The 17,147-nt window shown below is 36.0% G+C and overlaps 1 protein-coding gene across 1 annotated transcript in view; it reads left to right on the top strand.

Annotated features, from left to right (window-relative positions):
• The window catches only part of LOC106874406 (protein Wnt-4), a 289,605-nt gene that overhangs the window by 178,623 nt on the left and 93,835 nt on the right, over nt 1–17,147 (top strand). The window contains exons 2-3 of the mRNA XM_052970633.2: nt 3,221–3,456; nt 6,634–6,911. Of these exons, the coding sequence (XP_052826593.1) occupies nt 3,221–3,456; nt 6,634–6,911 (514 nt within the window). The remainder of the gene's footprint in view (nt 1–3,220; nt 3,457–6,633; nt 6,912–17,147) is intronic.

Genomic DNA, 17,147 nt, shown 5'->3' with positions numbered 1-17,147 from the left:
GGAAAGAGCCTGTTAGATATTCACGGGCCCTTCCTTCATCAATGTTCCGGTGGAAACCTTCCCTTAAAATGACGTATTGCGAGAACGTATCTCTCTAATCGCTTGCTGTTATACTCCATATATCCATTTAGTTGAAACTAGGTCTCTCTATTCCGAAGACGAGGTTCTGCAATGAAATGTTCACTAAACATTTCTTGTGATCTTAGCTTTTGGAAATGCTTTGTTCTCATCATTTAAACTAAACCCTGTGCGTTTATGAGTGAATGGGAACTGCACAATATTAAATTGATCAACAGAGTTAAGGGAAAATGTAACAGGAGTGAATACGCATGCAGACATACTGCTCCCGCCATATAAGTATAATACACACACACACACACACACACACACACACACACACATGTAATATCTATATATATAAAAATGAGAATGTGTGTCTGTCTGTCTGTCTGTCTGTGTGAATCCCTAAAACTCGAGAACTACGCAACCAATTTCATTCAAATTTTACACATGCCTTACTTAGGGTTCCAGTTGTGTTTTAGTCAAAAAAAATTATTAACTTCTTGCATAGTTCGAGCCCACGGCAACATAATATCTCCTCCACTATTTAAGTATTACGTGTCAAAAGTGAAACAAAAACACTCATGTCAAATACTTTCACTTTAAAAATGAAACTATTCCACTAACTGAAACAATCACATTTCGATACTGTAGTGACAGATACTTTCACAGAGAGAGAAAGAGAGAAAGAGAGAGACAGAAAGAGAGAGAGAGAGAGAGAGATGTATATGTATACATATACATGTATATGTACACCATTTCGGTACTGTAATGACAGATACTTTCAGAGAGAGAGAGAGAGAGAGAAAGAGAGAAAGAGAGAGAGAAAGAGAGAGAGAGAAAGAGAGAGAGAGAGAGAGAGAGAGAGAGATGTATATGTATACATATAGATGTACACGTATATGTATATATATATAGATCTATACATACATGTATATGTATACATATGTGTAGATGTATATATATATATATAGATGTACATGTAATATGTACACATATATACATATATACATGCATACAGATATCTATACATATATACACCCATCACACACACATACACATGCACACAAACACACACATTAGTCATTTGTTTTCTTATCCAAAACTACGTCAAAAGTACTGAATGGATCTTTATGAAATTTGGAAATTATATTCTTTGCATAACGGCCATAACTCCCATGAAAATTCATATATTTTTGATGCTGATGAAATTTTAACCCGAACATAACAGATGAGCATTATTTAGAAAATGATGTCACACGTTATCGAGGCTACCATTCTTTCTGGATGTGCAAAAGGGGATGACGTCTTTATTCCAAGAATTCCTCTTACTCCATCAGGAGCAGACATTCCTTTTACATTCAGAAGACTACAATTCCCCCTTCGTGTGACTTTTGCCATGTCCATAAACAAATATCAGGGTCAAACACTGTCTGTAGCTGGTCTTCTCTTGGAAGAGCCCTGCTTCTCACATGGACAACTGTATGTTGGCTGCTCAAGAGTGGGCAGCAACAAAAAACCTATTTGTATATGCTCCACAAGGGAAAACAAGGAACATAGTTTACAATGAGGTGTTATAATCACAACAGCAAGAAAGTATGTACATGATCACCTTCTTTTACGAAACTTCATTGACTTTCATATATTTATATTGATATACATATATATACGTGTGTTTGGGTGCGTGTGTGTATATACATCTCTATATATAAAGATGATGCGTAGTCTAGACGGCGTTTTTAGATTTCATTATTCTCTTTAACCCGGGCAACGCCGGGTATTTCTGCTAGTAATATTTTTTTTTATTTTTTTATTTATGTGTTTCAGCCAAGTGGCTGCGGTCATGCTGGTGCACCATATAATTTTTCAACTTCATTTATTTCTTACATGTATCTGCGTGAATGTGTGTGTGTGTCTACACGCGCGTGTGTACGAATATATATATATATTCATTCACACATATTCATATAAATATGTATGTGTATATACACACACATACATAGGTATAAACATTGTGTGTGTGGACGATTGATGGGGTACCTGCGCAGATATTCTCTTCTTGGTATCTGAATTTTAATTTTGTTTGCTTTCTGTATGAGTTTTGGTGGGCGAGGTGATTGTGAAGGGGCAAAGCAGCCAAGATATTTGCTGTTCATATTTTGTTAATATCACAGTAAATACCACTTCCACGTTGTAGTGATATGATGGTAAAGTATAGCATTTTAAATTTGGAATCATATTAACTTGTAGTTCTAAGTTCAAGTCATACTGTGGGCATAGATTGACCAATGAATCAAGTAACAGTCTAGTGCAGGAGTTCTGAAACCTTGTATGGGCCCCTAAGGGCCATATAAACATTGGTTCTTAGCCGGGATCTATTTGGCTTTTGGGGTCCATATATGATGTTATTGTTAAAATTTATGTGAAATAAATTGCATATACTTCTCCAATACACAAAATATTAATTTTTTAAATACAATTCCTAATATTACTTAATTATAAAAGTACAGCAAGTTTTTGTTTTATACACATCAACTGGCTATGGGGGTCCAGTAGAGTAAAGTAGGAATCAAATGGGTCCATAGGCAAGACATGGTTGAGAATCGCTGGTCTAGTGTAAGGTCGCCTTAGAAGGTATAATATTAATGCCAAGCAAACCTTACTCTATTCTCATTTTTTCGATGGTAGGGGCTTCCACCAGACAAACTGGTTGGCCTACTATATAATTTCACCTTGTCAATAATAGAGTTTACTTACGCCAGACAATCTTTTGCCTCAACAGCGTATTTCCACCCACTGGAATTAGAATATATAGGTGACCTTTTCATTGGTGCTCCAAAACACCTAACAGAATTACTAATCCACACAAAGATGAGTAGCAGAAGCAGTAGAACATTATACTGAATGCCATGATGTTCCTCCTATCTTCATTCTCAGTTCTATCGCAAACAATCGATTTTCAATATTCAGATGTCAATAAAATAAATACAAGTGATGTGCTGGGATTGATTCCATCGAATAGTCTCCTTCAATTCCTTACAATGGAAGGAATTTCGTTTTATGAATGTCTCTAGAAATGTAGAAACATTTTCTGTTTCTTTAAAGCATCTTTACTTTAGCGGTACATTAATTTATTGTTTGTTGTGTTATGTCTTTATAGGTCATTGGCCAAGATGCCTTCTCTGGTGAACATCAACACAGAAGAAGCCTGTGATACACTGGTTGGACTGGTGAAACGACAGAAAAAAATATGCAAAAAGAATTTAATAATGATGGAAAGTGTTAAACAGGGAGCCATTTTGGCTATCCAAGAATGTCAGGAGCAGTTTAAGAGCAGACGTTGGAATTGCAGCTCCATCGAGTCATTAGACACCCCTGGAAATATTTTGAACAAAGGTAAATAACTGTCGTTTTAATTAATCATAAATAGATAATTATATTTATTGCAAACAAAGGAATTTAATATATATGATGAGGAAAGGGGTAATCTGGTATATTAAAATAACATTTTACATTTTCCCTTCTCTTTAATCATGGATATCTGTAGTTGCTAACAATAAATTAACCAATAATCGTTTTCTATGTTGTGAACAAGAGATAATGGTAAAGAAAGTATAGATATCAAACTTCCCGTTTTCATTACATTTGTGCTATGTTGAGAAAGCTCCTGATTATACTGGGTGGAGCGATTCCCTCGTCTCAGATTCCCCAAATGAGTCGGAACATGAAAGTAAGGTTTTCCTCGTCCCATGACCTGAAGGAGTGCATATACTGGATAGATAATCCTTTAAGATCATTAACTGTAAGTCAGGGGAAGTGAATATCACTCAATAAATTATTATCCTAAATGGGCAGCTAGTTTGAATCCAACAATTGCATTAGTGCTTGGAATAAAAGTTGTGTAGGTACAAAAAAAAAAAAGCTACCATGTGGTCAAAAATCCGAAACAATCAGACTTCCTCGGTTCCCTCTTTTGCTTAATTTGTCTGCTCTTGGCCGAACAAAACAGGAGCAGACAATGTGTCTGCTTACATGTATACGCATCTCTCTCTCTCTCTCTCTCTCTCTCTCTCTCTCTCTCTCTCTCTCTCTCTCTCTCTCTCTCTCTCTCTCTCCTCTAGATATACATTCACAGACACATGTTTATATATATATATATATATATGTTTCGGTTCAGTAGCTTCCTATCTAGTTGTACCATTGTGGTATGTGTTGGCGGAGCTCATTCAGTTTTGCTGTCAATAAACTCTTGTATCTCCCAGAGTTAAGTTCTTCCCTCCACTCACTTTCTTCTATATATTAATGACCTACGCGCCGCCACATCTAACAATGTCCAGTCATGTACTGATATCATTACTTTTCATTCTTTCCTAATCTTCCACAACCACGCAATCTCTACATCGTACACCGAACCTGCATTGATTCCATAAACGGACACCTTGAGAACATCCTTCAGTGGCCTCATACCAACTTTTAATAACAAAAATAAAATAACTCAACCACTATTCATATTTAAATAACATCCCTGCACCATATCCTCTCTGAATGTAAATGCCACTCAGCTAGAGCACCCACAGTCTCTCTAAACGCTGTACCTCTGTTTCATCAGGTATCTCTCCTAGCAAAAGCTCATCATCACCCTAGCTATGACCGCATTGCAAAGACTTGCCCGCCTCTCTAGGCCAGAAAATATTTCATCTCCCAACAGCTCCTGAAAATCTACAAGGCTCAAGTGAGGACCACAATTTAGTTCTGCGGCCTACTTCTGCGACTGAGCTGCCGCGACGCACACTAACCTCTTAGAACGCACTAAGAAAAGTGTCACTTGGCAGGTAGTCACTCCATTACTAAGAGACACGTTCGAGCCTCTGTCGCACTGGTGTACTGCCTCTGGTCTCTTCCCTTCAGAGCTGTGTGGTATCGTACTTCTACCACTCACGCACTTCGACTTACTTGTCTCTCTGCCTCTCGACACCTTTGATGCGTCGAACCTCGTTTCCCTTTACCAACCACTGTGTCAACCATTCACCTTTAGAACATTGGCATTCTGGAATCTCCTACCCGCTCATGTCTTGCGGGAATTAACCAGCAAGTAAGACATGCTTAAAAGGAACGTTAACGTAATTGGTCTCATAAGTCTTCGAGGGCCTGCAAGGCTCTTTTGATGTGCGCGCGCGTGTGTGAATGTGTTTGTGTGTGCGTGTGTGCGCACACATTCATACATATGTATATACATATTTATATGTATGTGTGTATGATATAGATACATATGATATTGATATATAATATATGTACGTATGTATGTATGTATTTCTGTATGTATACATGTGTGCATGTGTGTGCGTGTGTGTGTAATAAGTTCCAAAATGTATATGTGTGTGTATATACATATATTTTCTTTATTTAATCTGTTATTAGCATATTAAACGCAGTAAAATCCTCGGATTGAAACCGGATGACAAAATAGAAACTGGCTAATTTTCCACCAACTAATTTACTCACCAAAATGTTTATTAACTCAATCAGCGCCTGAAGACATCTGGAATTTGAAGTCGTCCGAATCGTAAGATTAAATAAGCGAAATATTAAATTTCAAACTTGAATCCGTATATCAAATCTTTGACCCTCCTGTCCAATTACTCGGGGATCTATTAGCAATAGAGCAAAATATTTTTTTAATTAATTAATGATTCAGCAATGATAGATCACTGAATATATTTCTATTTTACCCTCAGTTGCGGAATGCAGACAGAAGACCATGAGAAATGACAGAGGGAGGGAATTACATTTGAAAAAAATATTCGGCGCTTCTATGTTCATAATCATATATATATATGGCAATTGTTCAGTTTAGTTATATAAAAAAGTAAATAAAATTAAGGGGAGATAAGTAGTAAAAGATGCAGCTTACTTTTTATACAGCATAAAGAAGGCGACCGCCGCCAGAAAGTGAACAAATGTCTTCTTTTTCTCAGTAGAATTACGCCAGAAAAACTCAGGTAGATATGAAACAAACAATTCGTCCGATGTCCCAAACTGTTGTCTCAATTTCCGTTTCACCCGCATCCACATGTTTTCTACATTTTGTGTGTGAACGTCTTGATTATAAGGATCAACAAAATGTTGTTGGTGTATAATCACTCCGTGCGTATAGGCACCACCATTGAGGATGCCGATGTTATATGTTCGCCATCCATCGCTTACTATGTGAGACCCAGGCAAAATCTACCTTTGTATCAGCTTAGTTAAAGTTTCTTTTGTGCGATCAGGTACTTCGACCATAAGACACTTTCTTGAGACTCTTTCTATGCCACGGAATACCCAATGTCCCTTTGCTTCTTTTAGTACTTATCTCCTCCTTAATTTTTATTTACTTTTTTTTATATAGCGGAACAATTACCTATACACGCACACACACGCGCGCGTGCAACCACATACAAATTGTTCACAAGCTCAACTTATTTTGTTTATCATTTAACATTTAGTTTCTGTTTCCTTATTCAACTGTTTACTTCTTTATGGATGTATATGTACATATATATATACACACATATGTACGTTATTTACTTTCAGCAACTCGTGAGTCTGCCTTTGTGTATGCCATATCGTCGGCTGCAGTTGCCCATACCGTCACCCGAGCCTGCAGCAGCGGGAAAATGGAACAATGTGGCTGTGATCGGATCGTACATAAAAATGCTTCGATAGAAAGCACTTTCATTTGGTCTGGCTGTTCTGATAATATAGCATTTGGATCAGCTTTCTCTCAGACTTTTGTTGATGCAAAAGAAAGGCGAAGGAAAATAAACGGTCGGAGTTTGATGAATCTTCATAATAATCAAGCTGGACGAAAGGTAAGATAATAAGTTGTTATAATGAAGAGTGGCATAGCGTGGCTTGCCAGCATCCCGAGGACAGTGCAAGTATTGCAGGAGAAGATGTGTTATTTTTCTTATTTCTTATTTTTCATTTACTATTACTAGGACAGTGGAGGCGCAATGGCCCATTGGTTAGGGCAGCGGACTCGCGGTCATAGAATCGCGGTTTCGATTCCCAGACCGAGCGTTGTGAGTGTTTATTGAGCGAAAACACCTAAAGCTCCACGAGGCTCCGGCAGGGGATGGTGGCGAACCCTGCTGTACTCTTTCACCACAACTTTCTCTCACTCTTACTTGTGCCTGTAATTCAAAGGGTCAGCCTTGTCACACTGTGTCAAGCTGAATATCACCAAGAACTACGTTAAGGGTACACGTGTCTGTGGAGTGCTCAGCCACTTGCACGTAAATTTCACGAGCAGGCTGTTCCGTTGATCGGATCAACTGGAACCCTCGACGTCGTAAGCGACAGAGTGCCAACAATTACTAGGACAGCCAGCTCGCTGAATCATTAGCATCTCGAGGAAAATGCTTAAGCGTTATTTCTTCCGGCTTTACGTTCTAACTTCAAATTCCGGTGAGGTTGACTTTGCTTCTCATCCTTTTGCAGTCGTTAAAAGTACGAGTTGATGTAATCGACTAGCCGTCTTCCCACCAAATTTCACATATTGTGTCTATACAGTCGTAGCCAAAAATTTGGAACATCTTTTTAAAAATTAAAATTGTTATGCCCAAGTACTATTCGATTCAAATATATGCAACGTATATATTTGAGCATTTAGTATAAAAATTATACTTTTCAGACTTATGTTCCAAACTTTTGGCCAAATAATAGTATATTGCAAATTAAATATAACTTTGGGTATTAAATATAAAAGTTGTAATTTTCAGACCTATGTTCCAAACTTTTGGCCAAATAATAGTATATTGCAAATTAAATATAACTTTGGGTATTAAATATAAAAGTTGTAATTTTCAGACCTATGTTCCAAACTTTCGGCCACGACTGTAGCAGAAAGAATTACACTGTGTAACACTATTTTCGTCCTTGGGTAGCAACTACTATTTCCTATTTGCTTACTCCTAGAAGGTATGAAAAATGGCTAATATTTCCTTCAAACTTCGTTTTTTTACGATATTTATTCAAACCCCGAAGAATCCCTCCTAACTTGTGGTTATGACGATCCCTTCACTACTGCTCATGATCAGAGGTGCACATATAGTCAGCTACTAAGAGACATGCTCAAATAATTAAAGTTAAGCAAATAACTAGCAAATCTGTGGTACTGAGCAGAATATTTTCTATAATGATATTTCTGCTTCAGGAACTCAGCGCTGAAACTGTCTGAAATGTAATAGAAAATAGGTCAGTTTTAAAACATTGATGTCCAGGTAACAAAATCAAAGTGTAAAGGGAATAGTAGTCATTTCCTTCGATTTCTAGATAGAAACAAATAGGAAATAGCTCTTACTGACCAAAACAAAAACAAAAATTAAAATTTTGTTACACAATGTTATTATTAAGGCAGTGAATAAGCAAAATCATTAGAGCATCAGACAAAATGCTGCTAAGCATTTCTTCTGATTGTTTACGTTTTGAGTTCATATCCTTATGAAATTAACTTTTACCTTTCATCATTTCAAACCAGTCAAGAAGTTGGGTCCTCCTTCCCAAATGCTGGCCTTTCGCCAAAATTTGGAAGGATTAATACTATTTTATTTTTTTCTGAAATTTTGCGCCCAGAGTAACCGACCGTGTGATATCGCTCAAGTTATGCCACTGGTGATGAAGAAGACTGTAAACTTTCAAAGAATTTTCGACTTTATGAACAATGTTTGGTTATGATACAGTTTAAAGGTTTTAAGAAAATGAAAGTGTAATGGCCGAAAATAACGACAGAAACAACCTGTAATTTCATGTCACTCAGTGACATGAATAACACGTACATATTTTGTATACCATGAAAACCGTACATATATTTAATATAAGATGAAAACAATCATTTTTGCGTTGTATATAGTATGTTGGGACGGTGTATCTCACCTGTCTTTTCTGAAGTACTTAACACATCACTAGAAAGCACTATACGTCTAGACACCTGTAGACGCCGCATAATGATATGCTTCTGTTAATGAATTTAAGGGATTTCGTCAGTTCTCTGTATGTTCTTTTAATGAAATTGTGGGCTTTTACTTATGCTACTTCTGATTAATTTACTTTCATTTTTTTAAACCCCTAAACTTGAGTTAATCAAATGTTATGTATATTCTAAGTATGATAATGTTTCGAAGATGTTACCAATATTTCAAAAATTTCGTCGAATGACTATTAATGACTTCGATGAGTTTGTGTATGTGGAGAGAGAGGGGGAGTGAGAGAGAGAGGGGGGAGCAAGAGAGAGAGAGGGGTGAGAGAGGGGGAGCGAGGGAGAGAGAGAGAGAGAGGGAGCGAGAGGGAGCGAGAGGGAGAGAGAGAGAGAGAGAGAGAGGGGATGATGCACCGCCTTTAGTCAAACAAATCGACCCCAGGACTTATTCGTTGTAAGCCTAGTACTTATTCTATCGGTCTCTTTTGCCGAGCCGCTGATTAACGGGGACGTAAACACACCAAATTGTCAAGCGATGTTGTGGGGCCAAACACAGACACACAGACATACATATACACACAGACATACATAGACATACATACATATATACGACAGGCTTCTTTCAGTTTCCGTCTACCAAATCCACTCACAAGGCTTTGGTCGGCCCGAGGCTATAGTAGAAAACACTTGCCCAAGATGCCACAGAGTGGGACTGAACCCTGAACTACTTATCACACAGCCACTCCTGCGCCTATAGTATGTATATATTATTTTTGAATAATATACAGGACTAATATTTGTTTGGCTTCTTTAATATTACTTTTAGGTCGGTAAACATCCGTGGGTACGCTGACAAAGCACACACCACAGAGACCCACTCTCGCATTTCAAAGATTTGTGATCGTTTACTTCACTAATTCTTATATTTATATAATTAAATTCTGTTAAGCGTGCAAGTTAAGATATTACCATTATGAAGTATCACCATATGCACCTCCCTCCCCCCACATACTTACATTCACAACTAGAAAGAAAGAAAAGGAATACATAGATAAATCGGTAGATAGATGGATAGATAGATAGATAGATAGATAGATAGATAGATAGATAGATAGATAGATAGATAGATAGATAGATAGATAGATTGCTAATTCAAGCGAAGAATATGCAAACGGACAGACAGACATGAATACATATAAATTTATTATATTATTATTATATGTGTGTGGTGTGTTGTAGTCTTAGCTGCATGAAGAACATCGTTGTTGCGTTTCTGGTATATTTCATTCAAAATATATACTTACAAACATAATATATATACTACATACATACATACATACATGCATGCATGTCTGGATATATATATATGTATGTATGTGTGTATGTATGTATGTATGTGTATATATATGCGTATGTATATATATGTATGTATACATACATGTATATGTATATATGTACATATACATATGTATATCTATATGTACATATATATAATATATGTATATATACATATATATATATATATGTGTATATATATATATATGTGTGTGTGATATATATATGTATATATATATGTATATATATATGTATATATATATATATATATATATATATATATATATATATATATATATATATATATATATATATATATATATATATATATATATATATATATATACACATATATATCGTTCCGTCGTTATTCTGGTATCTTGATTTTCCCATGTGGATACACATACGTACGGGCGGGCTCCCACACGCATGCACGCACACACGTACATACTCGCAAACACACACACACACACATACACACTCACACTGGCACACACTCACACACACACACAATGGATTTCATACAAAATTCGCCTACTGCAAGTTGCTTAGTTAAAGCCAAACAATACAGGTCCTCCGGGGATTATCGGTTTGACTCTAATCTGAACAATCAAGGTTCATCTGACAGATCTGAGGAAGTTGTCTCCTAACTCTTAATCTCTTTATCGCAATAGACTAAACAATGATATTTCAGACATCTCACATGAGGCACGGGCTTTGGCGTATCGTTGTACGCTTCTTCTAAACTCATTCTGAAATCTCATTGATCATTCGTGGAGAAATAGGTTTCTATTGTTCAAAAATAAAAACAAATCTAAACAAACCTGAACAACTTGCCAGATTCGAAGCCTTGTCATAAGTTATTCGAAAGTATTGATTTATCTTGATTTGGGGGCTCAAAGGCAACAAACCTAGGATAAAGTACTATTTCTTTATTGTCGAATGCGATAGCATGAAGTTTAATGTTTACGGCGGCTGATAGGTCACTACGTCACCGAAATCTCGTATGTGCTATATTCCTGGAAAACTGAATCTTTAGAGTCGCTTACGTTACATTCTTAGAGAAAAAAGACCAGACCTTTTAGTTCCTTCCATGCCTTCTTTAATAGCAACTGGGGCCATGAAGGGTAAAAGAACATTTTTTTTTTACTTAAATATAAAAAACAATGTGGGTAAAGTGCGATAGAAGCTGAAAAAGACTGTAGGAAGGACTTTATAATGGAAAGAAATTCTTGTTTAGTTCCAGACCATCTCTGATCGAATAGAGCTGTAATCAGAGGCGTTTCAACCGTGACCAGCACGTCTTTTTCGTTATCTTGGACTTTATAGTCCATCACATCCTTCAGTTAGTTTTTGAGACGGTCAAGTTTGATATGAGGAAATATGGTTGCTATTTCTAACAGATCAAATAACCACGTAGAGGTTTCCTCATTGGTCCGCATCGTGTTAATTATCTAGAATTGGTGTCAACGATACTTTTGAGTCGGTGAGTCAACTAAATAATATGATTTGGCATTCAAGCTTTTTTTTTTCATTGAAGACGGAACATGAGAATATTTAATAGACTTCAACCAATAATAGAAGTATAATTCGCTCGGTTCTACAGAAGCTTACCATTCTGTTCTCTGTTAGCTCTACGAACAATTGGTTGAGATTGGGGAAAATATTTAAGTCTAAAAGAAATACACAACGAAATCGTTCAAAGAATCTAAGTTTGAAGAATTTCCTAAGATATGATTGTATAATCACTGGCATCGGTGTGTTTCCCCTGGCATGGATCTGTAAGTACTGTGATGGGAGTATAACTACTGGCATAAATTGAAATTATAGGGTGTGTAACCACTGGTATAAATTCAAATTATAGGGTGCGTAACCACTGGCATAAATTCAAATTATAGGGTGTGTAACCACTGGTATAAATTCAAATTATAGGGTGTGTAACCACTGGTATAAATTCAAATTATAGGGTGTGTAACTACTGGCAGGAGTGTATAACAAATGATATTAGTTCATGGGTGTATAATCGCTGGCCTAAATTAAGATTGCATGAGTGTATAACCACTAGTATGGATGTATAACCGCTGGCATAAATTAAAATTTCAAGGGTGCATAAACACCCAACGTTAAGTAAAACTGTAACTGTATAACAACTGGCATAAACCAAAATTACGAGATGCATATAATTACTGGCATAAATTAATAGCAGGAGACTACGTCACTGTATCCCTTCGACTGGTGTGCAACTTTTAATAATGATGCTAGAGTGAAGAACAAGGTCATCAATTTGGGGGAAGAAAGATATAGTTGATTGTGTCGCCCTCAGTACATGGCTGGTATCTTGTTTTCAAACGATTCTAGAAAGGTGAAGGACAGAGTACGTCGGCATGATTTGAATTTTAAAATGACGTAATTAAATGCTCCAAAAAAGTTTAAATCCTCCATTCTACTGATTCTGTTATCCATATGAAATTGTGATATCATTAATCGTTTGAAATATTGAAGTCAATTGGTTGGTAGTTGGCAAGAGTCAAAGAGTAGACGGTCTTCAAGTTATATTTAACCTCATTTGGATTTGCATAAATAAGAAATCTCTTGTATGTAAAATATTTTGTGTGTATACACAGCTCTATACCATCTCCATGACAATGAATTCTGTCAACATATTTTCAATTCAACAATGTTACATACAAAACAAAAACGTCTCTGATGATTTGACAGTGTAACTTACATCGTGTAATTAATAATAAATTTATGTTAATGAAACGTAAGATGGTGTAACTAAATATCTTATAAACAATCTCTTTTCCGCAAACACATTCAGACGTGAGTGTGTGTGCGTGGGTGCGCGCACGTATGTGTACATGTGCATTATATGTACATGTGCCTGTGTGTGTTTCAAAAAGTTACTCGAAAAACACGATTAAAAAGACTTCATTTTTGTAATACATTCACACAAAAACACACACATATGTGTGATATATACATGTACAAAATACACACATATACACACACACACACACACACACACATATATATATACATGCATATATATATGTACATGTGTGTGTGTGCATATGAGTATACGCACAGTCACTTAGCCATTGCAATGTCTTAATTCTTGGGAGTTCCTTGTATATTTATTTCTTTATTGCCCATAGGGGTGGGGAAAACATAGTGGAGATAAACAAGGACAGATAAAGGGATTAAGTCGATTACATCGACCCCAGTGCGTAACTGTTATTTATTTAATCGACCCCGAAAGGATGAAAGGCAAAGTCGACCTCGGCGGAATTTGAATTCATAAAGTAACGGCAGACGAAATAACGCTAGGCATTTCGCCCAGTGTGCTAACGATTATACCAGCTCGCCGCCCTAGTTCCTTGTATATTGCTTTGCAGTTTCCTGTACTAAGGATTATAATATTGGATTATCATCTTGGATTACAATGTATCTTTACCTTTATATGCGTATGTATGTATGTATATATATATATATGTATGTATGTATATATATATATATATATATATATATATATATATATATATATATATATATATATATATATATATATATATATATATATATATATATATATATATATATATATATATATATGCATACATATCATATAATATATATATATATATATGTATATATATATTGTGTGTGTGTGTGTGTGTGTGTAAGAATTTATAAACTTTAACGAGAACGTGGAATAACTCTTTTGGAAACTATGGATCACGAAGCGTCTATGCCTGTACAAGCATGTATGTTAGTGTGTGCATGCGTTTGTATTTATGTGCATACATGTGCATTGAAGTAAGAACTATGATAGATGAAACTAATATCATTCGTTTATCAAGTTTCGTTCCTCTATTTTCCCTCAATGCGGTAGCATGTGATTTGAGGCAGAGTTTGTTGCCACTATTAACAATTTCTAAGGCAACGCGTAAACAGAATCTTTAACACACAGGACAAAAGTTCTTAACGGCATTTCTTCCGACTCATTACGTTCTGAGTTCAAATGCCACCGAGGACAACTTAGCCTGTCGTCCTTTCGAGGTTGATAAAATGTGTACTAATCAAGTACTGGGGTCGATAAAATCAACTAAGTCCCCTTCCCCAAATTTCAGGCTTTGTGGATATATTGCAAAAGGATTATCAGCTCCATCAAAGCTCCTTTCATTCACTAGTGACTGTGAATGTTTATGATTACCTAAGACGTGAACAGTTGTTCAAGATAAATATCTTTATTACTTCAACTGTGTAAATCAGCTTCAGAGCGTTTGTTCAGTTCTGAATATTTGCAATTTAGTGGAAATGATGCAACAATGGACCAAAACGAATTACATTTTATTAGAATTTAGTCATAGTTTGATACGTTTCTCTTTTGAAATTTCTTTGAGCCCAACTTTGCCCGCTGAGGTTGATAGAATGAGCAGCATTTATTTTATCAATTTTGAAAGCATAATTGTTAGTGAAATTAGTGAATGCGCATGGCTCAGTGATTAGAGTGTCTGGCTCACAATCAGGAGGTAGTGAATTTGATTCCCGGACCGGGCTGTGTGTTGTGTTCTTGAGCAAAACACTTTATTTCACGTTGCTCCAGTTCACTCATCTCTAGACATGAGTTGCGACGTCACTGGTGCCAAGCTATATCAGCCTTTTGCCTTGGATAACATCGATGGCGTGGAGAGTGGAGAATGGTGTGCATGGGTGACGGCTGGTCTTCCATAAAAGAACCTTGCCCGAACTTATGTCTCAGAGGGTAACTTTCTAGGTGCAATCCCATGGTCATTCACGACCGAAAGGTGTCTTTAGCCTTTTTAATGGAATTATCTCCAGCACTTGTTGGCGGTATTTGAAATCAGAACAACATGACTCGGAACAATCACGGCAAGGTATTCTGCTCAATGTTCTAATGTTTGTACCAGTCGTTTGCTTTACTAATTAGTCGGGGAATGAAATCCTTTTCGGGATGGATAAAATAAGTACCAGATGTGTACTGGGGTCGATGTAATCGGCCTTCCCTTCCCCCAAAATTTCAGGCCACGTGCCTATAGTAGAAAGGATTGTTGTTGTTGTTGTTTAAGGTGACTAGCTAGCAAAATCGTTAATGTGTCGAACCAAAATGCTTGCTGCATTTTTTCCGACTCATAATGTTCTGAGATCAAATTCCGCTGAGGTCAACTTTGTCTTTCATCCTTTCGACGTCGATAAAATAACAGTCAAGCAGTGGTATCGATATAACCAACTTCCCCCTCAGATAAAAAAAACTGCTGGCCTTCTGCCAAAATTTGAATTATCATCATCATCATCATCATTATTATTATTATTATTATTATTATTATTATTATTATTATTATTATTATTATTATTATCAGTAGTAGTAGTAGTAGTAGTAGAAGTAGTAGTAGAAGTAGTAGTAGTATTTCGTGAACGATAAAATAAGTACGAACCCCTCTCCCAGGAATTCCAGGCTTTGTGCCTATAGTAGAAAGGATCATCATCATCATCATCATCATCATCATCATCATCATCATCATCATCATCATCATCCTACTAATACTTTCCAGTTAATCGAAAATTGTTTCTGACTGCTACGTTCTTGTAACATTACAACAGCAATAACAACAACAATACTACAACATCAACAACCATATTGGTTGTTCTCTTCTCAAGAATAAAAGAAGTTGGGTTATCGTCAAGTGATTCCACCATCTTCCAGTTCTTTGATTAAATCAACTGCCGTATCTTGCTAACTAAGGCTCTGATTACAGCAGAGGACTTTTTTTTTATTTATTACTGAGTCATTATTTAATAAAATATACACCGACGTGGTTGTACATACATATACGCATTCATGTACATACATGCATATATATTCATATAGATATGTACATAAATGCATACATACGCGCGCACGAACACAACACATACACACACATATATAGATAGATACATAGATAGACAGATAAATAGAAACAAAGATAGATATACACACAAGCATACATACATGCATACATACAAACATACAATAAGTGTCTCTGTGTATGTGCGTGTGCGTGTGTGCAATATATATATTATGTGTGTGCATTTAAACTATACTTGTGTATATCTAAATATATATGTATCACTTCTTGCTCATACTGACACTACAAATTCTTTAAATATACATAAATGCATACATACACATTTATACACACACACACACACACACACACACACACACACACATATATATATATATACACACACACGAATATATTCACCATGCACACGCATAATGAAGACACCCTTACACACACACACACACACACACAATACGCTATAATCGTTGAACACAAATCGAGTTAATATTATAGTCCCATTTCATATTAAACATCCATTTAGCTAGTCATTCTTATCTCTTTCTTTGGCAGTTCTTTACTTGAAATTCTTTACTCTCGTCTCTCTGTCACAAAGAATTCACTCGGCATCTATTTAAACTTAACACAATTCGCGACATGCGCTGGAGATAATCTCTAGAATGGTAAATGCTGTCAAGGTGCTTGGTGCCACCAATAAATCTACTTTGTCTACGAACCTCTACCTCCAAACGTTTACAATTCTTTTTAATAGTTCGTTGTTCAGAAAACTTTGTATTCTCTGGCACCTACCTGCCGCCATTTTCTATATTTTAACAATTTTCTTGAATTACAAATTAAACTGAAGGGATTTATTAAATATGTAAGCACTGACGAAAGATTTTTTAAAGTAAAAAGAAAAAAACTTTATTATAATTTATCTTTTG

Source organism: Octopus bimaculoides, chromosome 9, assembly GCF_046866305.1.
Source record: "Octopus bimaculoides isolate indiv1 chromosome 9, ASM4686630v1, whole genome shotgun sequence".
Taxonomy (NCBI): Eukaryota; Metazoa; Mollusca; class Cephalopoda; order Octopoda; family Octopodidae; genus Octopus; species Octopus bimaculoides.
Note: the sequence above shows the minus strand (reverse complement) of the source record. Positions and strands in the feature narration are given on the sequence as shown.